Source organism: Corvus moneduloides, chromosome Z, assembly GCF_009650955.1.
Source record: "Corvus moneduloides isolate bCorMon1 chromosome Z, bCorMon1.pri, whole genome shotgun sequence".
Classification (NCBI taxonomy): domain Eukaryota; kingdom Metazoa; phylum Chordata; class Aves; order Passeriformes; family Corvidae; genus Corvus; species Corvus moneduloides.
Genome location: NC_045511.1, coordinates 32,469,029 through 32,493,896, shown reverse-complemented (window position 1 = coordinate 32,493,896; position 24,868 = coordinate 32,469,029). Strand labels below are relative to the sequence as shown.

Sequence of the window (24,868 nt, the reverse complement as noted above, 5' to 3'; positions counted from 1 at the left end):
CCCAGGGATGGTGTCTGACACAGTTTGTTAACTACTGCAGTAATGAAAACTCTGTGTTCATTCCTCTGTGGAATTCACATTTCTGCCTGCTAAGTGCTGTAGGTTGTTGTTTGAGAGGTATCCACTTCTTTTCCTGTTTATCTCAATAAGGTGGGAAGAACACTGCAGCTTTGTTTCAGTTGTGCTGTTTTCTTATTTCACACAAAGGTTTTTGTATCTGTAGGGCATCTAAGATGTGTAAAAGCTGTGTTATGGAGGGCTGAGAAGATCCCTGCATTCCCTTCAGTGATGACTGCCTGGCTGATAAGATGACAAGCAGCTCTGCAAGTGATTGGTCTCATGATTTTGGACAGCCCTGTTCTTTCCATCTCTCTGTTCCCCATTCTGATCTTTGTCTGCCCATTTATTTTGCTAAGACGTCACTGATCTGGAGGACTGATTTATAACTGAGTTTTGGCTCTTTGATACTGCTGTGTTGGTGGAAGAACCTGGAGGTTGTTAATCTGTAGTGTGGCAAAGGAGGTCTTTTTATCAGTGTAACTCTGTGCATATGTGTTCGTGCATCACTTCTCAGGAAATGTCTTCAGTTCTAGGCTGGGCTTTTCTGATCATTGATGCCTTGTAGATCTCCTCAGTCTTAAGTAAGGCTTGGTTTGTAGACTTGTCCTCTTCATATTTCTGTGGGTGTGTTTCCCTCTTTGTGTCTAGACTGCCTTGTATTTTATCTGCTCCCCATATAAAGTGATTACGGTGCTCAAGATGCGTTTCTGTGACTGCTTCAGCTGACTTTGGACAGGAGACAGATTTAAACCATTTGTGCCTCAGAAACATACTCCTCTTCTACTTTTCACTTGATGTGACTCAGCCTTTTTTGCTAAGCTAGAGAGTATTATGTATCGTCATGCTTTAGTTAATATGAACAAAGCACCAACATGGTGCCCGCAGATGAGGTCTGCCTGCTGCCAGTGTCAGAGAAGCTAGGTAGCCCAAGTACCTATCATCTCTTTGACGCACATCAGGTAGTGCCTCCGTGTGTATAGAGGCTTCACTAGGGGGCTGCATCCTGAGTGTGTATTACAGGCAAGTACCACAGCCTTAGGGCAGCAGGAGAACCTGTGAAAAGGATACTGTGAATTATGTACCATTGCTCTCTGGAGAGCAGGCTCAAGTCCAGATGACATGCAAGGTGAGTCAAAGAAACTTAGGATCATCCGTGTGACCCAGCATGGTTGCTAGTCTCTTCTTGTGACAGACTTCTTTTCTGCAGCCAGGGGCTGAATTGCCAAGTACTTGTGCCTGTCCTGCCTGCAAATGCACAGAGCTATTAAAACTGTTGAAATAGGCTGTGTAGGTGCTCCACTATCAAGAAGCACTCCTCTAGCCTTTTCTCTATTTATCTGTAATAATTCAGTATGCTGCCTTTACAATAACACTGATGAAACACTTCAGCAAGTACAGAAAAAATCTTTTCAAGCAAGCCTTGTGTATCAGTACAAAGGATGCATTTCTTGTGTGGCATTAATTTCTTGGCTCTCAGGAGCCACAGCCAACCATCCTTTTCTGTTTTATGATGATATATTTGGTACAATCTTTCTTTCCTTTTTTTTCTTTCTCCCCCTCCTCCTCCTTCTCCATACAAACCAGATTTTTAACAGAGGAGTTTCTCTTCGAAATGTTCTCCTCCAGTTGGTGACGCACTTGAAATTCCCTGGGTGAAATAATCTCCTTTCCTTCCCCCTAAAACATTCCTATCAACCCTATCTCCTCCTACACCAAAACAACATTCATCGGTTCCATATGCTGCTGAACAGCTCTGTGCTGTTTTATGAATAATGTATGCCGGCTTGTTAGAAGAACGTTTGTTGTACAAACCAGTGGAATTTAAAATGGAGAACAGTATCAGCAGACATGCCATGCCATGCACTAATGCACAGGCTTCTTGGGGTACTATTCTGGCATCCTTGCTGCATCCCCATCAGAAGGGGGGAAAATTCATGAGAAATCGTGGGCGTGTGGGCTTTGAATCTGGCAAGGAGTTACAGACACTCAGTGATCAGAACCCTTATCCTTGCCTTGCCAGGTGTTACAGATCTGTGCGTGAGGACAGAAGAAAATGTCAAGATCTGGGTTTTGAGGGAAGGTGGCAAATAGCAGGTGGTGAAGTAGTATAGATCTGTATTCTGGGGGAGGGCCAGCCTTCAGGTAGTCACTCAAGCAGCAAGCCATGAGTGATATATAGCACTGTGTTGCTCCCCATCCAAACCTGTCAGAAGGCAATGATTCAGAGCTACGCCCTGGTCCAAAGGATGAGCACGTTAACACCTATTAGGAGTCTGTGCAGACACCTGGAATGTCTAGTATCTTTTGCCTCTGTAACCTGTTCTATTTTTGTAGAGTTCTGCTACTTCAGTTGTTTTTTCTCCATCCAGTAAAGTACATATGGCAGGAGCTGGAGCTGATGCCTGGCTGGCTGCTCTGCTCCAAAGGACAAAGCTGATGGACAGGTGCTGAGTGACTGGGGGAGATGCTGTGACTGCAAAGACTGAGCACATCTTTGCCCAGAGGTGTATTTGGGGCTTCCTTGCTGCTTGGAATCAACCATGCCATTAGCAGCTGGAGGTGAAGAAGAAATGTATCCAGGCAGGGGTGCTTCTGGCAATGGCAGGGAAGTGTGGCAAGGGCCTGGCTCAGAGCCTAAGTGCAGCCCTGTCCTGGGGGCATCAAAAGCCACCCAGGCTATCCTCTGCAATGATCAGATCATTCCTCCAACAATGACTCCAAAAATCAGGGAGAAACTGGGTGCAAGGAAAGATCATGACAGACAAGAACTGAAGACAGTCTGGGTCATCCCTGCTGTCTCTATGAACTTAGTTTTGGCTTTGCCAATTTACCGTCTCACAGCAGGTATTTCTGGCTCCTCTTTTATGCGTGGAGCAGGTGTAAGAAATGTGTGGTGTATTCCTTTCCCTCTTGGCAGGCTTTTCTGTATGGGCTAGTGCAAACAGAAAGTCAGTAGCTTGCTTCAAGAGCCAGCCCTATGTTGCCTTTTGAGGGGAGGAGTTGTACAGTGCTTTGGGATCTCTTCAAGCATCTTGCATCTGCTGGGTGGGCTTTGGGGGCCCTGCAACTACTTGTTACTTAGATGATTTACCAAGATCAGTATCTGGGTAATTTGCTAGGTCTTTGTCCCTATGTACACACCTGGTTGTGCCTTTCTTTTGTACCATTGCTTCTGCATGCAGAGGCTGACTCACAGCATCACTGGCAGTCAGCAGGTGACAAGAGCAGCCTGTTTAAATGGGTCCAGTGGTTTGTGCATGTGACAAGATTTTGAGGAAGGTGAGGGTAGTGAATGACTTTTTTTTTTCCTTGGTAGCTCTGTAAAATAAACAGGAGTTTTCAGAAGCATTCTCTCCATAGTTTTGCTTTTCTTTCCAGTTGGACTGAAAGTACCAGCCAGTAAGAGCTTGTGAAAATCTGGAGTTTTTGTGGACCTACTTGCTTACCAAAGGGAGAATGGGGGTGGAATTCAGCAGTTTTTTAGAGTTACAGCCTTCCACTTAAATAGGAAAGTGTTTCTTGCCTCTTTTATGAACAAATACAAACAAATCCCACAAACACATAACAAATCTCTTTTTTTTTACACTGCAGTCTTCTAAGGGTCAAACTGGAGCTGTAGGAAACAGCATTGGAGTTAAAACAAGAAAGGTGGCTAGGATTTTGCCTACTGTTCTGCTTTATGTAGCAGTCAATTCCTTTTATTTTGCCTCCAAAATTGCACTTGTTTCTCCGAGAAGCTTACAGCAGTGCTCGGCCTGAGGTGCAGTGCACCTAGAGATTAACACTTGTCAGAAAGGGGAAAGCTGTAAACTCTAAGGAGTTAGGTCTTTGTGTTCTGGGTAATAGGGATAAAAAGTCAAAGCATTGAAGTCAGACACAGGTGAGTGGTTGATATCTGGGGGTTTGCATCTTGCCTACAGTAGCCCTGGGTGACAAAAGAGATAGAAAGTCTTTCCCTTTTCTGATTGGTATCGGTCCAGCTTGGAAGATGAGACCCATGCAATATTCATTCTGTCGTTCACTGCTGTGGTCCAGCCTCCTGTTCTCTAGCTTACATAGTGAATTTGCCAAACACTTCCCAGGCTAGCAGGTAGGAAATGGTGACTGTTGTCAGTCTGTAAGAGTGCTTTAAATGGGAGCTTTTTTTCCTTTTTTCCTTTTTTAATTTTTTTCTTTTTTCTTTTTTTTTCATTTCCCAGGAGAAAACAGGAGTAAATAAAAACCTGTTCTTGCAGGTAGCTGAATACAGTGGAAGTCATGGCCATGCCATAGTCTCTGATGAGTTTTGTTGCAATTTAGTGAAGCATTTAAGTGCTTGTCTCCAAGTTTGTTTGATTTAGTCATACTCTGGAGAAATGTCTGCTGAAAAGAGCTGCTGTCTGCATCAGGGCCTTGGGGAACCGCCATGAAATAAATCAGGGGGCAGGTGCGGTGCTGTACACATATGCTACTAGTTGCAAAACATGGCAGGAGGAAATTTTACTTCTCTGGAACATCTGAGAGCCCAGGTAGACATCAGGAAAATGTTCAAGTGTCCGTTATTTTGGAGAATAACTGGAGAATTTTGGAGAAGGGACAAAAAGCAGCTCTGAAAGGCCAGTGAGTCCAGCAGCAAGTGCACAGCCTTGCAGCAGGCTCTGCCAGAGAGGTGGGTTGGGGGACTGGATGGGTTGGATGAGAACTCATGTATTTGCATCCCTGGAGAGGTCCTCTGCTTGCTGAGGTCTCAGTGAACATGCGTGGTAGACACACGGAACATGCTGCATATACAGCTGTTGTGAATGCTCTCTACAGTTTTTCTGTTTCTTAAATACCATAAACTTTTTGACAGGCTCTATTTGATGCTCTGTGGGGGACACCATGTCCTTGGTCAGATGTGTGCCATATGACTGGCTGTCTTTTACTCCCTAAAGTAGGAAGACAGTGTCTGGCTCATTAGTAAAGTTTGGGACAAACGTACCTCTCTTTTCACAAGGCAAAAGCCCGGGGTGTTTGTTGTCCTTGCACCAATCTGGACTGCTGCTTTTATGTGTTCTGCTCTTTGGCTGCAGTGATCCCTAGAGATGTGCTTAGCAGTGATATCTCATAAAAACCTGTACAAGGCAGGTGTTAATTTCAGAGGTTTTGACCCAGTGTTGTAGTCATTTGGGCCAGAGAGCAACAAATGTGTTTCCCCAAGCCAGGTTTTTGCTGCTTCAAAAACTCATTCAGCTAGATGAGGAAAAAAAATACTAGTTCTGAAAAAATGGGAGGCAACTGGGGAAAATATGCAGCCTCTTTGCTTTGTATTTGGAAGTAATTTTCTGGCTGAAAATGTAAGAGAATATTTTAGTCATAGCAGGAAGAAAAAAACAAGTCAAAGAATAAGACAGGAGCTTTGGCCAAATCATATAAGAAATGTTCAATGACCCCAGGAACCAGTATCAGCATTGGTTTGTGTAGGAAAATGGAGTTGTGTCTAATTCTGCTGAACTGGCAGGAGGAAAATACTAGCTCTTTCTTTTGCTTTCTTTCTGCAGAGTGGTCTTAAAATCTCGTGATAGCTTTTCACTGAAAATTAAGCAACTGCTTACAAGTTGCCATAAATGCCCATCCCTTCACCTTTGGCTGTTTGCCTTTGGTTCAGAGCTCCTTACACAACTTCACAGAAGATAGGTTATTTAGAAATAGTGAAAGCTCCAGACTTGGAAATATTTCATCATATTTCTCTGAATGGTACAGTGAAGCCCAGTTAGTGGTGAGGACCTCTCTTTGCTAGCTCAGTGTAAGTAGAATGAGGCATGATTATTCCTGGTGTGCATATCTGCTGTATTGCTCTGAGAAACCTACGTTTTTTGGAACACTGTGACCGAGAGTTGCTGCCTGTGTAGCATCAGCATGAGGTGAGTTACACCAGTATGTTTGACCTGCTTGTGTATGGTTCAGTTAAGCCAGATGTCCACAGAGCTGAATATTAAGGATCTTCAAATAAGATTTCCAGATTCAGAAAGGAGCCAGTGGATGACAGGATGAAGAGTGGGATATGCTTATGGTGTTGCTCATGCAAATTCAGCTGTGGCATATGCACAAGGCTAATTTCAACGCTTCAGTTTCCAAATTATTTTTAGTTTGGGTCAACATTAAGGCTATCTAAATGTTACTGTTTCTGTTGAGCATCATGTCATAGCTATTATAGTATGTGATTTTCAGGCTTGTTCATACTTGATGTGCTACTTTTTGCTAATCATGTGCATCAACAGTTCTTCTACACGTTAACATATTTTGAGGCTGTGTAGGAGTTATGTGCCAGAGAGAGTAAATCTAGCTATGTATATAAGGTGAATTACAAATGTGGATTATACATGTGAGAATCAGGGACATTCCATACCAAAATACTTCAGTTAAGTGACCTATTTGAAGAACTCCATTAGCTGGTAGTAATACCAGGGGTTTAACCATTGTATACATCAGCTACTGGAGGGCTGAAATAAGACATACTTATCCAACTGATGTATGTACTTTCTCTCAAAAAAAATCCATCCCAGCTGTCTTGATACTCACCCAGGCTTAAGTCAGCCTTCAGACTGACTTACCCTTTTCTTCGCAGGCTTGTTTCAACAACAGAACTGTTACCTTTGGTGTCAAACCTACTGGCACCTTTCCTACGAATTGAAAGAGAAATGGTGTTAGTGGGCAGCAGTCCAAGATGGTGATCTTCAAGCACAAAAGTTGCTTAACATTCGTTTTCTGTTTTGCACTTAGAAACTGAACGTGTTTATGTTTAGGTGTATGACTGGGAAAACATTCAGGTGTCTGTGAGGCTCAGGGACTTTGGATAGCTATTCTGGCAAATTTTCACAGGTAAGCCCATATGGTGAAATTTTAACGTCCCCATTAAAATCATTGACAAAAATGTCTCACTGAGAGTCAGGAGTTAAACTGAGCTTTGAATTTCAAGGCCATAGTCTTTTGCAAACTGTAGGTAAAGTTCAGGTTCATGACCACCTGAGGAACTAGAATGTACCTAAGTCTGTGAGAACCAATGAGATGCATCCCAGAGTCCTGAGGGAATTGGCTGATGTAGTTATCAAACCACTCTCCATGGTATTTGTAAAGTCATGGTAGTCATGAATTCACCATTCTATTGGTGAAGTCTCAGGTGACTGGAAGAGGGCAAACATTGTACCCATCTATTAAAAGGGTAGAAAGGAGAACCCTGGCAACCTCACCTCTGTGACTAGGAGTATCATGGAACAGAGTCTTCTAGAAGCTGTGCTAAGGAATGTGGAGAGCAGGGAGGTGATCCAAGACAGCCAGCATGGCTTCACCAAGGGCAAATCCTGCCTGATCAACCCAGTGGTCTTGAATGATGGAGTGACCACATTCCGTGGACTGTGGATACATTATTGCTGCTAGCAAGAAATTTTCTTGCTTCTTTCTAAGTCTGTGAGATACTTCTCTCTCTCATGAAGATATTTGCAGAGTTCTTAAACTATGAACACCTGCGATCTTGTAGAACTATGTTTATGGTACAGTAGAAAAATATTTTGACAATGGATGTTTTAGGATTCTAGCCAACCACCCCAGGGGGTGGCTGATTCTTTGTCCAATTAGACTATGAAGAAAAAAGTCTATAAAAGAGTTTGTAAAATAATTAAATAAATCAATCTTGCTGCACAGTTCCTGCCTGCTGGATCTTCTCTCCTCCTCCCTATGGCTGTGGAATACAGTAATAGTGGACAAGGGAAGGGCTTACACATGTCATTTATCTGGATTTCTGTAAAGCCTTTGACAGAGTTCCCCACAACATGCCTGTCTCTAAATTGCAGAGAGATGAATTTTGTGTGTGGACCACTGGATGGATAAGAAAGTGGTTGGATGATCACATCCAGAGACTAGTGGTCAATCGCTCAGTGTCCTGATGGGCATCAGTGACAAGCGGTGTCCCTCAGGGGTTCATATGGGGATCAGTGTTACTTAATGTCTTCATTAATGACATGGATGAAGGGATCAAATGCACCCTCAGCAAATATGCAGATGGCACCCAGCAGAAGGATGAGATGGCATCCAGAGGGATCTGGACAACATAAAAATCAGGAATCTCGAGAGGTTTAACAAGACCAAGTGCAAGGTGCTGCACCTGGGTCAGAGCAACCTCTGGTATCAGCACAGGCTGGGGATGAACAGATGGAGAGCAGCCCTGGGGAGAAGGACTTGGGGGTGCTGGTGGGTGAGAGGCTGAACATGACCCAGCCATGGGCACTCACAGCCCAGAGAGCCAAACGTGTCCTGGGCTGCATCCAAAGCAGCGTGGGCAGCAGGGGAGGGAGGGGATTCTGCCCCTCTGCTCTGCCCTGGTGAGACCCCACCTGGAACACTGCATCCAGCTCTGGGGTCCCAGCACAGGAAGGACAGGGACCTGCTGGAGTGAGTCCAGAGGAGGAACGCCAAGATGATATGGGAATGGACCACATTTCCTATGAAGACAGGCTGAGAGAATTTGAATTGTTCAGCCTGAAAAAGAGAAGACTTTGGGGTGACCAGGTTGTAGCCTTCCAGTCCCTGAAGGCAGCCTACAAGTAGTTTTTATAAGTGCATGTAATGAAAGGACATGGGGCAATGGCTTCAAACTACAAGAGAATAGGTTTAGACTATATGTTAGGAAGAAATTCTTTGCTGTGAGTGTGGTGAGGCACTAGTACAGGTTGCCCAGAGAAGTTGTAGATGCCCATCTCTGGTAGTGTTTATGGCCAGGTTGGATGGGGCTCTGAGCAACCGGGCCTAGTGAAAGGTGTTTCTGCCCATGGCAGGAGTGTTGGAACTAGATAGTCTTTAAAGTCCTTTCCATGGCTGTTCCATGATTCTGTTCTTAAAAAGACACAAACCACAAACCCCTAAAACTTGCTTGAGGAAATGACTGTAATCTCAAAACATGCATTCAGTATTTTTTCCTTAGGTGAAATTTCTGCTGAAGATTCTCACATTAGTATTAGCAGATGTGGTACTTTCTTGAGACAGCTTGCATGCTGATCTTAGTTGGGTATCTTTCCTCAACATAATAGTGTATGTGGAGGAGGCGTCAGACAATAATTCCGTCTCATTTCTCTCCCTTTGCAGGCCCTCTACAATTCAATCAAGAATGAGAAGCTGGAATGGGCAGTGTAAGTATACTTCTACTGTGTAGAAATTAGGAGTTTAAAAATAGTACCTGTGTAGTAATCTGTTTATACCTCCTATGTCACCATCTGTGTGAGCTCCAAAGCCTGTAGAAGATAGCCAGCGTACATAATGAGTTTGCTTTTTTGCTAATGAATGACCTGGCAATACAGACTCATCTGTTTCTCCAGCAAGGGGAGTTGTTATTGATACGAGCCAGCTACATTTGTAAGGAAAGAGGACATTTCATTTAGTTGGAAACTTCAGCCTGAAAACAGAGAAATTAAATCCTCTGTTGTTCTATGACTGTATAAATAAAACAGAAGTTGACTTTTCCCTTTATCTTTCTGTTCATTGTGTCAGAACTGCTGAATAGAAACACACATCTTGGATTGAGTTTCCTGCTGTTGGTTTATTGTCTTGGTTTGTCTCCTGATTAACTATGGATAACAACAACAACCTGACGTGAAACGTCATAAATTGGACAAAGTCTGATATCCCCCCCTTCGAATCCTTAGTTGATTTTGACAGGCTAACAGTTGTTAACTATGGAAATGCTGCAGACAAGAAAGAGCTTCAATTTCTGATTGTGTTAAACTGACATTTCTCTGCGCTTAGGTTTCATGTGGTCTAGTTATGTCAGGAAAGGGTAGAATTGTCTCCTTTTGATTTTGCCACTTGCAGAACAGTGGATTTTGGTATAGAATAGAAGAATGATGTCTTTTATGTATTTTGACTACAAAAAGGTGTTTCCCTGCACGTATTTACATATCTGAAACCTCACCTTCTTGGGAACACCTTATCTGGAATGCATGCTCATGCACCGCTTGTGCTAGAAGTCCTAGCAACTGCCACAGGTCTTGCAGGCCCAGTGGCTTCTGATCTTCATTGTTTTAAGATCATGATCTGCAAACAAATTTCTTGTCAGTGTGTGCAGCCTCACAAGGGCTGCTGGTTCCAAGTGGAATTGCTGTCCCAGTTCAGAAATGTGTTAGGTGATGTCAGAGTAGTAAAGAAGGTGTGCTATTAAGGGGAGTCAGCAAGAAGTGCTATCTCTGATGAGCATTAAAAGTTGTGGTGGGAGACATTTTCGCAGACTCTGTCTTGGACCTGGAACACACTGTGTGAATCTTATGTGTCCCACCAAAGCTGTTTGCCAGACACTGTAACAGGTACTTTAGAACCAGCAGAATCCATTATGTGACTTTCTCGATGTCAGAATTTTCCTCCAGCTCTTGCCAAAACACCATATCGTATCTAATACACTTGGGTAGCCTCCAAGTGGGAACTGGCTCATGACTGGCTCTGCTCCCATGAACCTCAGTCAAGGTGATTTATGAGATAGCTTGTTTGTGTATAGGTGGTAACTGCTTTGGCATTTACACAGTCTAGTCCATGTCCTTTGTTTGGGGGAAAATTCCAAGCAGGCTGGAAGAGGGATAATTCAGACTCTTTTGTAGATAAAACTTTGGGTGGGTATATAAAGCTGCCTCCTTACAGGAGAATGCTCAAAGGTGGCAGTTGTCTCTTCCAATCTGAGACTGACATGTAGCTACAACTGATGTTACAATTACTTTCCATGATGAGAAACAAAGCTCATTCTGGGCATAGTCAGTACCTTTAGAGCTGAGAGTACTGGCTGGAAGAGGGATTGTGAAGATGTTTCTGTTCATTTTTATAGAGATGTGTGGTTGGTGTAAAGAAATAATCCCAAGAAGCCCTGGGGCTGGCTGAGCTTGAGGGAGGAGGCACGTAGCTCTCTTGCTCTACTGCTGTGATGTGCAGAGAAAGCTGAATGGGAAGGAGACATGGTCAGTTTTGTTCTGATGGGACCAAGGAAGATCCCCTCTCCCTTCTAAAGATTATTCCTTTGCTTCCCTGATGTACTTGGCAGGGTAAGAAGTGGGACTTAAGGCAAAGGTGAAGATAGGACTGCAAATCCCAGTATAAGCTCTCCTGCAATGCTGGCATGTTGAAGGAATGCCTTTCCTCCAGCCAGGAATCCTTTGAGGATCTAAGATGCTCATGAGCTAAGCAAAGGTTTAAGAGCTGCTTTGGAAGTACATTATTTAGTGAATTAATTGCTCTCAGTAAGACCATAGGCAGGAGAGGGTAATGGTGAAACATAAGCTAGGGAAAGACTGCTATGCAGTCTTTATCTTACTAGTTGTGAGCTAGGTGTGTTATCATCTTAAACAGTTTGCAGTACATTTCCAGTAGAACTATAGTCTGATCCAAAGCCCACACAAAGAAAAGGCTACCATTGACTTCAATTTTGTAATCACAAGAAGTGACACCTTAATCAGCAGATGTTCTCCAGAGACTTTCAGTAGGAGTATTCATTTATCCTTTTTGAATGGGAAAGCATGAGTACAGCCCTGAAGAGAGAATTGCATTACAGCTCTTCTTCTGCAGTAGTGCCTGTTTCAAGTTCATCACAAAGTTAAAAGTGAATCACATACCATAATCTGTAAAATAAAGAGATCTAACATGGAATTTACCGTGAACTGGTAGCTGTGGGATCCTGAAAGCACACTTCTACTCCACGCTGCACACCCCAAAGGTGTGAATTATTCTTCACATCCGTTGTGGATGTGCTTAAATCTGAAACAAGGGAAAATTTTGAAATCAACCTTTAAAAAAGTTTTCTAGCAATAAGCCTTTTAAACCCGGACACAAGTTTGCCTGGATAAACTAGAGAAGTGCTTTCATTGGCGGTTTTTGTGAACTGGTTATTCTATCTGGAATGGGTTAGGAAGAGTAGATCCAGCCATAGAGGCAAAGAAATAGATTGGCTGGCCTCCTAACATCCCTTCAGTTCCATTGTCTATAATACTGTATCTCAAGTTTTTTAGGTGTTTGTCATTCTTTGGCTTTCACACTGACCATTGTCAGCTTTAAGCTGAAAAAGAAAAATCCATTTGATTACAAAGGTGCCAGAGCTAAATATGTTTTGTTTGCATGATGTCTACATGGAAATGTGGTGGTGACCATTATTGTTTTCCATTGTTTGTAATACTATGTCTGTTTCCTGCTGAAGGTAAGATGAATAAAAAAAATCATCATCTTAAAATAGAAATAGGTGATCTAGAATTAATATATGAACTCCCAAAGCACTGCTTACAAAATGGCTAAGGCCAAATGGCTGCATTTGAGCCAGTTGTGTCCCAAAAGCCTCCTTTCAGCAGAACAGTGTAGTTTTCAGGAGAATCATTTGGATTTTAGCTAGTCAGTGATAGACTTTTCTTTCCAGAGAAGTTTACATGGACATGATACATTATTTTTTTGTTTTTCTGGGCTACACTGAAAAGTTATCTCCTTTCAGCCAAAAGAAAACAGGTCATTGAGACAGTGATGGTGGGAAAGAGATGCTGCCAAATCAAACTGTGATGCTGAGATCAGGGTAGTTATAAAGACATCTGTGCTGAAGTTCACCTTTTTCTAGGTCAAAGTGAGAAATCTCTCCCTATTATAATTAACTTTTTGTCTCCCAGGTTCTAGGATGTTTCCTGTTTGCAACTTCTTGATTGGTTTTAGAGTGGGCTCAAGTGGTATTCAACCTGGTTCTCTATTCTTCCCTCCTCCCACTGGGAAAGATGCCAAAACTTCTCTCAAGTCAATTTCCTAATACAGATGTTGTCAGCTCCACAGATGCATGTTAGAAACCTGATTTTTTTTTCAATTGCAATATTTAAATGGATGAACCCAACCTTCTGCTATGTCAGATAAGTTTGCTATTTGAACAAATGTAGAGATGAAGCAGACTTTTAAAAATGGAAGGGCTTGACCACATCATTCCAGATTAGTGACTTCAGAATTTTCCAAGGCAGAGCCTCAAATCAGACCGTAGAGTGTACAGAAATAATTTAGTTACTGAGAGAATCGGATGGTGCTTTTCTCCCAGAAGACAAAAATGGGACTTGTTGTATAGGGTGTTTTTGGAAGAGGCAAAAAATGCTTTTCTTCACCAAAATGGCAACATGGGGATTTTTATGTTTTTTACATCTATGTGTCTAAGAATATGAAGCAAGCTCTTTCTAGTTGTCAGTGACCATTTACTTGGGAAGGAAAACATTGTTGTTTCAATGCTGTGGCTGTAAGTAATAGCACAAGCAGATCCTGGCTTTGGTGTGCTGGTTCTCATGGTCAGCCAGAGGGCTGATTACTGCTATCTCTGCAGATCCTTTTCCAAAGAGACAGGCTTAGGGAGGTGGAACTGAACCTCCTTGTTTTGGAAAGCCTTGCAAACATCATGTGCCATAACCAGAGTCTTGGAGAAACTCTGCAGATGGTAACCTTTTCCTGTCACCAGGACCCTGCAGAGCAGAGACACCGTAACTCCTATTTCCTTTGGATGGAAAGGTGGGACATAAAAGATGTTTTGCAGCTATCAGTGCTTTTCGGTCATCACGGAGGGGTCACCAGAGGAATTGGTTCCAGACCCAGAGCCAGGAATGATCTTCCTCTACTGATCAGGGACAGAAAATCTCTTAAGACTTCTGCAAGCCTAACTGAACCCTTGTGATGGTGTTTTGACTACTGAAAGGTGTTTTGGAACCATTGTGGATTTTTTCCCCCAAAGGCCCAAGGATTTTGCTACTTCCTGTATCAAATGGGAAGGAGAGGTAGCAGTCCTGCCCTTTAAAAGGACATGAGCTATGCCTGTGTGACACTACATCCATGACTGAACATACCTGCACAGGGAACCTCATCCACTGACTCTCACCCCACATCACTGGAGGCCTTTGCACTGGGGATGTTACAGCACATGGATGATCTGTGACAGCCATCTGAGGATGTGGAAAAAAGTCACATTCCCCACTGTTTAGGGTTTCAAACAAAGATCAGTTTTCAGGTTTATGTACCCAGAGGCCCACTGAATTTTATGCAGTTCTTTCTTGCAAAAGTACCCTAAAGGCTTGTTAGAAGTAAGCTCAGATTGTTAAATTCCTGATAAACAGTATTCGGGACCTATCTATTTGGCCACCCTTGGAAGATACCTCAAGAAAGGCTAATACCTGAACTTTCTTGCTACTTTGACACTCCTCCAAATTGTCTTGCTTTCTTCTTGTGTTTGACCACTGAAGCAACATGGACTATTTGAGTAAATGAGTCCCAGATCTCCTGGTTTTCATCCACTTCTTGTTTGTAATGAGTCTTTCTTGCCTCTCTGGCTCCCTTCATTGCCTCTTGCGGAGTGACTCGTTCATCTTGCCCTCGTGCATATTGTCAGAGCACTCAGCTCTCAGAAATGCCTGAAACTTCTGCGTCTCAAAGATGTCCCAATTTCATCATAGAACAAAAGACCAGTTACAGGTTTGTTCAGTGCTACCAGTAGTCGTAACAACAGATGCTATTTTGTCCTTGTCCACCATGTCTTTTGAGGAATTCCTGTTTTAATCGCTGCCCTAGAGGTGCTGAGTTAAGAGCACTGCCCCTAGCACTTAGAGGTGTCCAGGATTCCCCAGGACTGCTTATCACACCACTCTGGGTGCTTGGTTAAGGGCGCTGGTATGTTCCCACAGGACAGTTGATCAGTATACAATAGCTTACTCCCATAGCTCCAAAGGAGATAGTTTATTCCAAAAAAATGTTAAGCCTTCTACTGGAGTTGGTCTCTGCTGACAAGGAGAAACCTGCAGTGTCCTTGGCTGAAATCCCAGAACTCAGAAGGCACTTCTGTGTGACAAATCAGCCTGAGTGCTTATGCCCTTTGAGAGATATTAGTCTGGATTAAGTGCCTCAGACTCATGTTGAGAGAATTTGCTTCTGGAATGGACATACATCTAAGAAGCACATAACACACAATGGTTCAGGCTTACCAGCAACTAGTGGGTGTCGTAGACACATGAATGGCAGGGACAAACAAAATTGTCAGAAATACCTACACTTTTTCAGTTGGGAGAGAGCTTCAACCAAAGCATACTTGAAGAAGTCCCTACTGCTTTGACTAATAAAAAATTTTTGTAGAACTTTCTGTGCTGGAGTGGGAAAGCACACACCAATAGACTGAAAGATGCAAAGAACAGCTCTTCCTTGCAGGAATCAGGTCTTAAAGTAAAAGTTTTGCTCCTCTTAATTAGGAGATCTTTCAAGACAACATCATGAAGATGTGATGCATCTCTTTCACTATATCTCTATAATTAATATGAGGTGATGAAAGTCAAATGCTTGGGAACATTGCCTGGTACTACAGAGTTTTCTAATACAGCCCCTACGTTTCTGATTTGGTTTCCTTGTTGTCAAACCCGTCTCTTGTCCTTTTACTTTCTTAGATTAAGTTATTCCCCAGAAGACCATTTCGTAGAATCATAGAACCATTTTGTTTGGAATCATCTAGTTTGGAAAAGACCTCCAAGATCGTCAAGTGAACCTTTGACTGCACATCACCTTGTTGACTAGACCATAGCACTACGTGCCACATCCATTTGTTTCTTGAACACTTACAGGAATGGTAACTCCACCGTCTCCTTGGGAAGTTTGTTCCAATGCTTGACCATCCTTCAGTGAAGAAGTTTCTCCTGATGTCCAACCTGAACCTCCCCTGGCACAGCTTGAGGCTGTGTCCTCTCATCCTGTCACTGGTTGCTTGGGAAAAAAGGGCAACCCCCACCTGGCTACAACCTCCTTTCAGGTAGTTGTAGAGAGTGATAATGAGCCTCCTTTTCGGCAGAGCTGAGGATAACATAGGTTTGTTGCTCTAGCCTGCAGTTCTTGGAGGACATTTTTTTGAATGGTCATTCCCATAAGTAGCCATGGTAGGAGTATATCCCTAAAGGAGCTTCTGGATTGATGTATGCCTTGCTAATCCTCACATAATACATGCCTTTGAACATATACATGCGTTTGGAATGTCTGCCTGAGCTTGCTCTCTCTGCTAATCATCTGGGTCCAGTGAGGTGCAGCAACTTGAGGTCCACCCACAGTGGGTTGGCAATATTAGCCATCATTATGCTTAAATGATAATTTTTTTTCTTAAATCAGATGCTGGTCTCAGGAGGTATTGCTACCACGACTTTCCAATGGCAGCCTTCATCTTCCCTGACACACCTTTCCTAGTCACCTGGACAGGAGTATATGTAGACTTCAAAGGATGAAGGGCTGCTCTGTAATCTGGCCTGTTCTCTGAAAACCATTGTCCTACTCTTGTGATGGACACCCTTTATTTTCTAGGTTGCCTCGTCCTTTTTAGCCTTTGCCTGTGAAAAGCAAAAAGGTGTTTATTAGTCAGACAGTGCTTGTAACTTGCATTGTTATCCCCAAGAGCTGTGTTGAATACATTGCCCTAGTAGTAACATTTTGAGCAGCATTTTGTTTCCAAAGTAAAGATAACATAATTCACCTAGTGTAGTTTTTATTTTTATTTTTAAATTACTACTATTATGTTAATCTGCAGAGGGGAAAAAAAAAAAAGAGGTAGAGTCTGTGTTTCATATGCTAAGCTAAGGGGTGAGCCAGAGTGATCTGTAGTATTCTAATTATTTTCATCAACATATGACCTCATGAAGGTATTGGGCATTTTTCAGGAGAACCCAGCAGGCAAATGTTTCCTGTTTTAGCACTCAAATACATGGAGTTAAAAACAGGTGAGGTTGGAAGACACAGAACACTCTTGAAGTCTTCTCTTTTGAGACAGTCATCGAAACTTGGGCTTTATTGAAAATCTGTGTCCTGTCTGATGAAGTAGGTGAACTGAAGCTTTGCTATCATATGTCTATATTTTGGTATATTTCTAGGTTTCTCCCTAATTATGGCCCCCTGTAATGAGAGAGGTATGTTTTGACAAGGAGTGTTCAAAAATTGCTGAAATGTAACTTAGCTGGTCAGTCCAGCATTCATGCATGATTTTTACTGCTTTTTAAGGGATGAAGAAGAGAAAAAAAAATCTCACTCGGATGGTACAGATGAAAAGGATAATGGGAGCCAGACAAAGGCTGTCAGTCGAATTGGCAACTCAAATAACCCGTTCCTGGACATCCCTCATGACCCCAATGCTGCTGTATATAAAACTGGATTTCTGGCTCGGAAAATCCATGCAGATATGGATGGAAAGAAAAGTGAGTAATATTTAAATCCTAATGTGTTATTTTCTTGTTATGTCTTCACAATGCCACTTACCAATGAGCCCATGTGTTTCTCAAGGCGAATAGTGCTGCTTCATTAGGGGAAATAGCAGCAATAACAGGCAACACAGCAACTGGATTATCACACTCTCACTGTTAGCCCAGAATTTACAATGCGCAGTCCCATTTGCAGCAGCTCTAATGTATAAGAAATAATGTGATACAGCAAAGCAATGTGAATTTTTTTGTGCTAAAAGAAAATTAATATAGTGGTTTGCAGAATAGAAAACAATTTCAAGTGAATTACAGTAGCTGTTCTGCAGTAATTTGATAATTCTCCTTTCCTTTCCAACACCAGATTGTTCCAAATCTCCCCTCCCCTCTGGGTCTGTCTTTAAAGAAAGGCTGTTCTCTACCTCTGTTTGGAAGATGCTGTAACTGTTCCCTTCCCTGCTTTCCCAGCCTTGGGTCACATATCCAATGAAGGGCAGCAGCTTTTGGCACCAGCCTGCTTTTTACTATGCAGTTTCACCCTGCCCCTTTCTTGTAATAATGCTGCTGTGTCTTTTACTTACTTCAATTATCTCCTTCCTTTATTTTCTTACTTCTGTTTGTAATGCACTAATTATCAAGGGCCTCTGATGCACCTGTGTGTGTGTTTTGTTGTTCGGATACCTTCATTTGTTGTCTACAGATCTTGGAAAAAGCTGAGGTTAGTCAGAGCATCTGCTTTTTTCCCAGTCAATGTTGATGATTGCCTACTCATGGTTCTCATTGTTGGGCTAAATCTCAAAGACAAAAGTCTGGCTTCATGATGGGTTTCCAGTGACAGCCAGTCTCTCCTAGCTGGGCTAAGCTCTCTGCTGTTCACATGTTTTGCTAGTCTATTTTAGAAGGTACAATTGGAGGTCAGTATTTTCAAGATGGAAGCTGACAGCTGGGCAACTGGATCCAGACAGAGGTGTCAAAATCAAGCTGACCTAATTCTTTGTGATGTCTGAGTACTCTAAATAGATTCGTCTTTATTAAACATCTTCTTATTTAGCCTTTATAAGTAATTGTATCTAGCTGCCTTTATTAAATTATTTCTTTAATTATAAATACCAGAATTGCTCATTGTTCAGCACACTGGACACTGGAATTTTGGAGATAACTCTTTTATGAGTAATATAATTTGGGCCATGTTTTCAGAAGTTCCTGTACAATTTAAAGGTCTGCCTTACTGTCATGCAGTTCTCAAAAAAGTTGCATTCTGGCTTTCTAGGCGCAAATAAAACAAAACTTTTTTTTTCTTTTTTTAAGCTAGTTAGACGGTCTCTTTTCATATTTCATTTCTTAATGGAGTTTTTGCAGGGCAAAGATTAGCTTGTGCAGGATTTCTAATGAAGTGATGTGCTAGAATGCTCATCTGTTACTTTCTCTGGAACCTAGTTCTGAGGGTTGAAGTCCTTAGGCACTTAGAGGAGAAGGGTGTAATGCCTGGAAGCTGAACTGAACAAATGCCAATTAGAAATAAGGCGTGTTATGCAAGATGATTAACCTCTGGGACAAGGGACTTGTAATCCCTTCGTCTTCACTTTCTGTGTTCAGATCAGAGTGGGATGCCTGAGTGTCACGCTTTAGTTGGGCACGGGTTATTAATTCCAGTATGGAGTCAGTGATACACGTATATGGGTGCTGGTCAGCCGTGTATGCTTGGTGGGGAGTGAGTTCAGATGCAGGCTTCCAGTCTCTGGCACTGTCACCATACAGCCTGTGCCTAGTTCTCTCCCTCTGTCGCACCTGAATTTCAGACTGAATCCTTCAGCCTTCATGCTGAATTTACTTTTTTTCCCCCCCACTGCTTGTCTCTAGGAATTTATGGGCTAGATATGTTGTCATATGTTGTCTCTGTTACGTTCTTCAATCTCTAACTGACTTTAGCTTTCTTGTGGGATTGGGTATTTTTCACATGATTTTGTTTGGCACCCTTCTCCTTTCTCAGTGCTAGCTTGGGTGTGCACTAGCAGTAAAGGGGAAGGATGCTTTGGAGAGACACTGCTTTCTGAGTAGTATCCCACTGGTCCTGAGCAGTGCCTGCCAGCCTGCTTTGGCATGTAAAAAGACTGTTTCTTTCTGAAAACTGCCATGGTGCAGAGCTCAGACGTAGTTGTGTAGGGGCAGTGTCTCCCTATCTGCAAAAGCACAAAGGCTGGATCTCTGTGGCCTGCTTTCTGCATTGCTGCTGCTCAGTTCTGATCCAGTTCAGGGCTGTCATTAGGGTTGTTGTATTACTCTCTCTCACAGCAGGTGTGTGCAGGCACTGTGCTAAGTTGCATTGTCCTTTGAAAAAGATAGTACGAAGGAGGTTTAACACAGGACTAATGTAGCTCTCCTGTAGCCTAGACAAAGTATAAAAATGGATCTGAGTTAAATGGGTTTTCATTTGTTTTCTTTCCAGCTCCCCGGGGAAAACGAGGCTGGAAAACCTTTTATGCCGTGCTGAAGGGAACAGTCCTGTACTTACAGAAGGTAGGGGAAATCACTATCTTTTGAAAACTAATTAAAGAGGGATAAAGCAGCATGCATCCTCTCCACTCTCTCAGCCCACCTCCAGGCTCCTTTCCTTCTGATGCACAGCATGACTGATCTCCCTACCCCCCACCCTATTAACACACACATTCAGGCATGAATCCTTTCATTGACAGCCTCTCCCTTTTCAAATTTTCAAGTTCAGTTCCACTGTCCCCATCTATGTGCACCCTGTAAGTTCCAGTGTGTACCATTGCTGTCTCACACGGCTGAAAAAGATAGCCAGCTTCACCAGCAAAGACAGTGTCACCTCTCTGTGTCGTGCTCACATTCCTCTAGGCTGCTTTTAACTTTGCATTTCGTACGTATGACTTCCCCTTCTGTAAGGTTGTCCTCTTTTCCCACCTTTTCATAGTATACTTTTCTGCAGTGCCTGCAAGACCAGCTGCAAAACAGTTGAACAACAGCTTGGCCTAGGTAGGAATCTGCAGCTTCTGTTCCTTTGCAAAACTGAAGGATAAAAGAATACTTTCCTTCCAAAAAGCCGGAAAAGACTGGTTTCTAACAAAATGTGCTTCCTGACAGCAAGATGTCTAAAAAAAAAATGTCACATGAAACCCTTCAAGCCTTTTGTTGCAAGCTTAAATATATTCTAGTACATTTTTAACTATACTGTTAGAACATAAAATGCAACATATGAGTGAGAACTGTCAAAATCAACTAAATGGCAGCAGCTAAGTAGGTTGTTAAGGCTTTTTGCCCTCCAGTATAGTTGAAATATTCATGGAATAGATGCTGCTTGTCCAGACTGCCCTGTATTGCAGAAGTATGCTTCTTTGAAAGCTCTTTTACATTTCCACTCTGTTTTGTAACTGTCAGGAGTGAAAGTACATACTGCTGTTTCCTCCTCCCCTGCTGTGGATTTCTGAAGTTGTTGGTTTCATTGGAGCCAACCTGAATGGTCTCTTGAGAAGAAAGAGTGATTTGGATCAAATTGTTAACAGCATGAGGTTTACAAGGTGAATGCTCAGGGTGCAGTACCTTTTTGAGGGGGCTGAAATCCTGAAACAGACAAAACAATCTGCAGTCAGGATAGAAGATTTGGGCTGAAAGTTGGATGTGATATGCTCAGAGCCATTGCAAGAGCCTAGAACCAAGTCTGCTGAATTCCAAGTCCTTTTGCTGGGAGGAAGTTCAAGTTTTACTAAAATGCCTTCATAGCAGGCTTGTTCTTGTCCTTTTCTGACTGAAGTGGATTCATCTGCTTCAGTTTCTGAAGTAAGTCATCTTTAATGTTCATCTGAAAAGACTGCATGGTTCTCTGAGAAATACAAAGGCTTGTTTGTACTACAATAATTAATTTCTTACTTGATATTAAAGGGAAAGAACTGAGGATACTGTCTATTTTAGCACTTAAATTAAATATTTTTATGAGTATTGCTGGCATATTAGTTTAAAAAGCTTTCTGTTTAATAAAATGTAGAGATGCTGATGTAGCATGCAAATTTTCCACAGAATGCCGCCCGCCCCCTTCCTACCCTCCATGCTTTCAGGAGCCGGGAGTAATTTCACGTATGACTGAATCTTAGCAGAATGAAATGCATTGTTGGAGTTCTTGTTCTTACTTGTTTGTCATTTCTGTATTTTGCACTTGTTGGAGCACTTGAGTTCAGTGATTACAGGGCGGTACTCTGCAAAACTGCATTCTCCCATTTGCTTTGAAGCCACCTTACTGTAGCACACTGACAAGCAAGGCTTTTGCTTTAGTGCTACGAGAGGTTGACAAAAGGGTGTGATGGGAAGCAACTCATTCCAAGAGCGACGGGACAGCTGTGAGCCTTCCCAGGGTGTCTCTGGCCCCTGCTCAGCCACATGCTGCAGCTGTGAAAAAGCCTGTGATTTCTCTTCAGGTTCAGAAGATCCACCAGGGCTTTCCTTCAGCACTCAAATAAACTTTACTCTGTTAGGGATGTAGTATCATAGCAGGTGAAGGTGCCAGAGTTAAAAAGTACGTAGTTGGGCCAAGTAGTTATTGTAACTGTTGCTGAGCTGCTGTTTCCTTCTGTCATATACTAGGGACTGAAATTATCCTAATTTCAGGAAGTACTGAAGCATTTTAGAACAGCTAGATTTCTTTACAGAAATGCGTGGTTCTGGCAGTAGTCTTGGTCAAAGGATTGCCTTGTCTCAGCTCACCTTCTCTCCTGATTATAGAGTGCTGTAGGGCAGGGTGCATTCACATGCACACACATTTTTCCTCTTTCTCTCATTTTCTATGTATCTGTGGAGATGACATCTGTGATGGTGGTTTCATTGCACTGAGTGCTATTCAAGCAGGATAGAGCAAAATCTCACTGTACAGGTACTGTCTACACACAAACACATGTAAAAACCTCTGCAATATTGCTTTCTGTGTTCATCTGTAACTCAGCTATTCCCTCAAGACACTGCTGTAATATAAATATTAATTGTTCGTAGCAGCTGTGATTCCCCTGGTGGGCAGTGTCATCCCAATTCTGCTGTCACTCTGCATTCCTGTTCTCCTTGTTTTGCTTTCAAAGTCCATGTATGAGAGTGTTTTGTAAATGGTGGTCACTTGAGATTTACTGAGGACTTTTTCTGGGTAGTCTTGTCTCCCTGCCCACATTTTTTTTTTCCATTGGAATTATTCCAGTGCTAATTCCTGTACTGCATATTGTTTTGTTCTTAAATGAGCAATTTAAGAGAGATGGTTTCTGAATTAGTGAGCACAGAGAGCACCAGAGGGGCTCAGTGGAAACTTTCACAATTATCCAACTAAACATGCCTGCACAGTATTATATAAAATAAGAAGTTTGACATATTTGGGATGTTGGCTGTGTCTCTGGGCATCCTCAGGCCAAGGTTAATTTCCTGCCCTCTGTTCATAGCAAGAGGAAATTGCGAAGTAGGAGCTTGACAGAATGTCTGTTCACTAGACTGACAATGGGATGTGATGTGCATACACAAGACAAGCTTATAAGGAGAGGACATAAGGCTGACCTCGCTTCCTTGCTAGAAATTGCTTCTGGGCAAGCGGTGCAGGACATGAGCCTTCATGTTTTGTTTAGACTCTTCTGTGAGGTTCGCAACATCTTTGCTCTTTGATGTGGCACTTTATAATCCTGCAGGCTTTGGGTATTTTTGTATAAATTTTCTCAAATTTCCCCTACTAAAAATTAAAAAAAAAAAAAAAAAAATAGAGAAAGGCAAGACTGATGTAAAGTGTTTGGTGATGAGACTTTCTGAGAGTTTTGCAGCCATCACATGCATCTGAGTGGAGATATCCATCCATGGTACATTGACTGATAAGAAAAGACAAATATCATTCTCTGGTTTACCAAAAACGTATTTGGAAATGTGCTGACTCTGGGTCAGCAGGATGTGGGAAGGTCATTCTCCAGGAGTTTGAGAAAGATGAACTCAGCATGCCATTGCATTGTGTGCAGTACTCCTATCAGCGTTTAGTTGACAGACAGGTCACAGTTCCTTTCTGGCTCCATATATATTTCTTGCCACTGTCTAGGTCTAACTTTAGAGAACTGCCTTCCGTTTCAGCTCAGCCTGCACGCTGACACCAGCACATCATAGCACATGCTGTCCTTGATGGCTTAGGCGAAAATGGATGTTCCTACTCCCCTAGCATTCCCTACCAGTCAAAAAGAGTTGAAGGCCTTGGAGAAGGAATTTTGGCAGCACATTCACATCCTTACAGCTTTCTCTGAGGCTGGCAAACTACGTGGAGACATTTCCGGTATGCTGATCAGTGCCTTTGGAGAAGCTGGCAGAGCCCCAGCTGTCAAGGTAGATTGCAGCCAACTGATCTGGTGGGATTAGCAAGGATTACCATGAATGCTTTCTGTTGGAAGGAAGGGGTTCTCAGCCAGGACTGCTTCTGGGACTGCCCAAATGTGGACTTTTTCTGAAACGGGTTTAGACACCAGAGCAGGTTGTGGACATTGGATGCAACTGACAGAGGAAGCTAGGAAGCAACAAGCTGGGTGATAGCTGACACTGTCTCTAGGCGCTAATACAAGGAAAGATAGAATATCATGTTTCTGAGGCCTGAGGTTTTTGTTCGCTTCTGGCTGTGAGTTTTTCCCAGTCTTCATGGACAATGGAGCCTGTCATGTCCCCCAAAACTATCACCAAATTGATCAGCTTGTGAACCCTTAAAGGAAGGCGCTTGACCTGAGGCCTTGCCTCCTCCATCTTCAAGATGGGGTGTGCCAGACTTCCTTGAAAAAGGTTTAAAGGATGCCCTAAGTGGGCATAGGCAAAATCGTTCAAGATAGACAGATGCCTCCAAATCTTCCTGAGTCTCGAATTATGAGAGAGGAAGGACATTTGGCTTCGCTCACTGTCAGCCCTTGAAAAACCCTTATGCTGCAGATCTTTAGGTTGAAGGCTGCCCTTTGGTCACCTGTGCAGTTATGCTCTTTCTGCTGGGCCTGCCAGACCTGTGGTGGGTTGTGCCCTTGCCTGGCTCCAGGTGGAGGTGGTGGTGTGGCGGGACTGCTGGGTAGCTGCTGGTGACTCCCCCATCCACTGAAACTCAACCTGGAGAGCCCCAGCCCAGCCTGGCTGAGAACTCAGATACCTTTGGCAGTGGTGTAGATTCCTCTGGCTGCAGTGCTGTTTGGTGTGCTGCCAGAGAAGTTCTGTAAAAGTATTCATGCACATTAACCAGCTCTTCTCTCGGGCGGGTGCCTCCCGGATGTTGAAGCTAGTGCTATCCCACACACGCTCTGCATGCTGCACTGTGTTTCCTGCTAAACCTCATCTCGTAAATTGTGTTCAAGCGCAGGATCAATAGTTATCATGCCTGCAGGGAGTTACTTCACTGCTTTGCAGCCATCACAGTGGGTACATGTTCCAGGTGAGACTGATTTCTGTGATACACTAAGGGGGAGATGGAGTCAATTACAGACTGCTTTGGCCTGCCCTTCAGAAACAAAAGGATGCAGCCTTGCTGGCAAATCACTTTTCCTTCAAAAAGCTCCTGGCTTTTCCAAGCCATTTATAGTCATGCGGGCTCTGAATGGAACTTATGGCTACATTATGCCCTTGTCCAGCTTCTG

The 24,868-nt window shown here is 42.9% G+C and overlaps 1 protein-coding gene across 5 annotated transcripts in view; it reads left to right on the top strand.

Moving 5' to 3' along the window:
* PSD3 (pleckstrin and Sec7 domain containing 3) overlaps positions 1–24,868 on the top strand; it is a 112,775-nt gene that overhangs the window by 70,694 nt on the left and 17,213 nt on the right. For all 5 annotated transcript variants that reach the window (XM_032096846.1, XM_032096845.1, XM_032096847.1 and 2 more), the window contains 3 exons: positions 9,157–9,200; positions 17,059–17,252; positions 19,699–19,769. In XM_032096846.1, the coding sequence (XP_031952737.1) occupies positions 9,157–9,200; positions 17,059–17,252; positions 19,699–19,769 (309 nt within the window). The remainder of the gene's footprint in view (positions 1–9,156; positions 9,201–17,058; positions 17,253–19,698; positions 19,770–24,868) is intronic.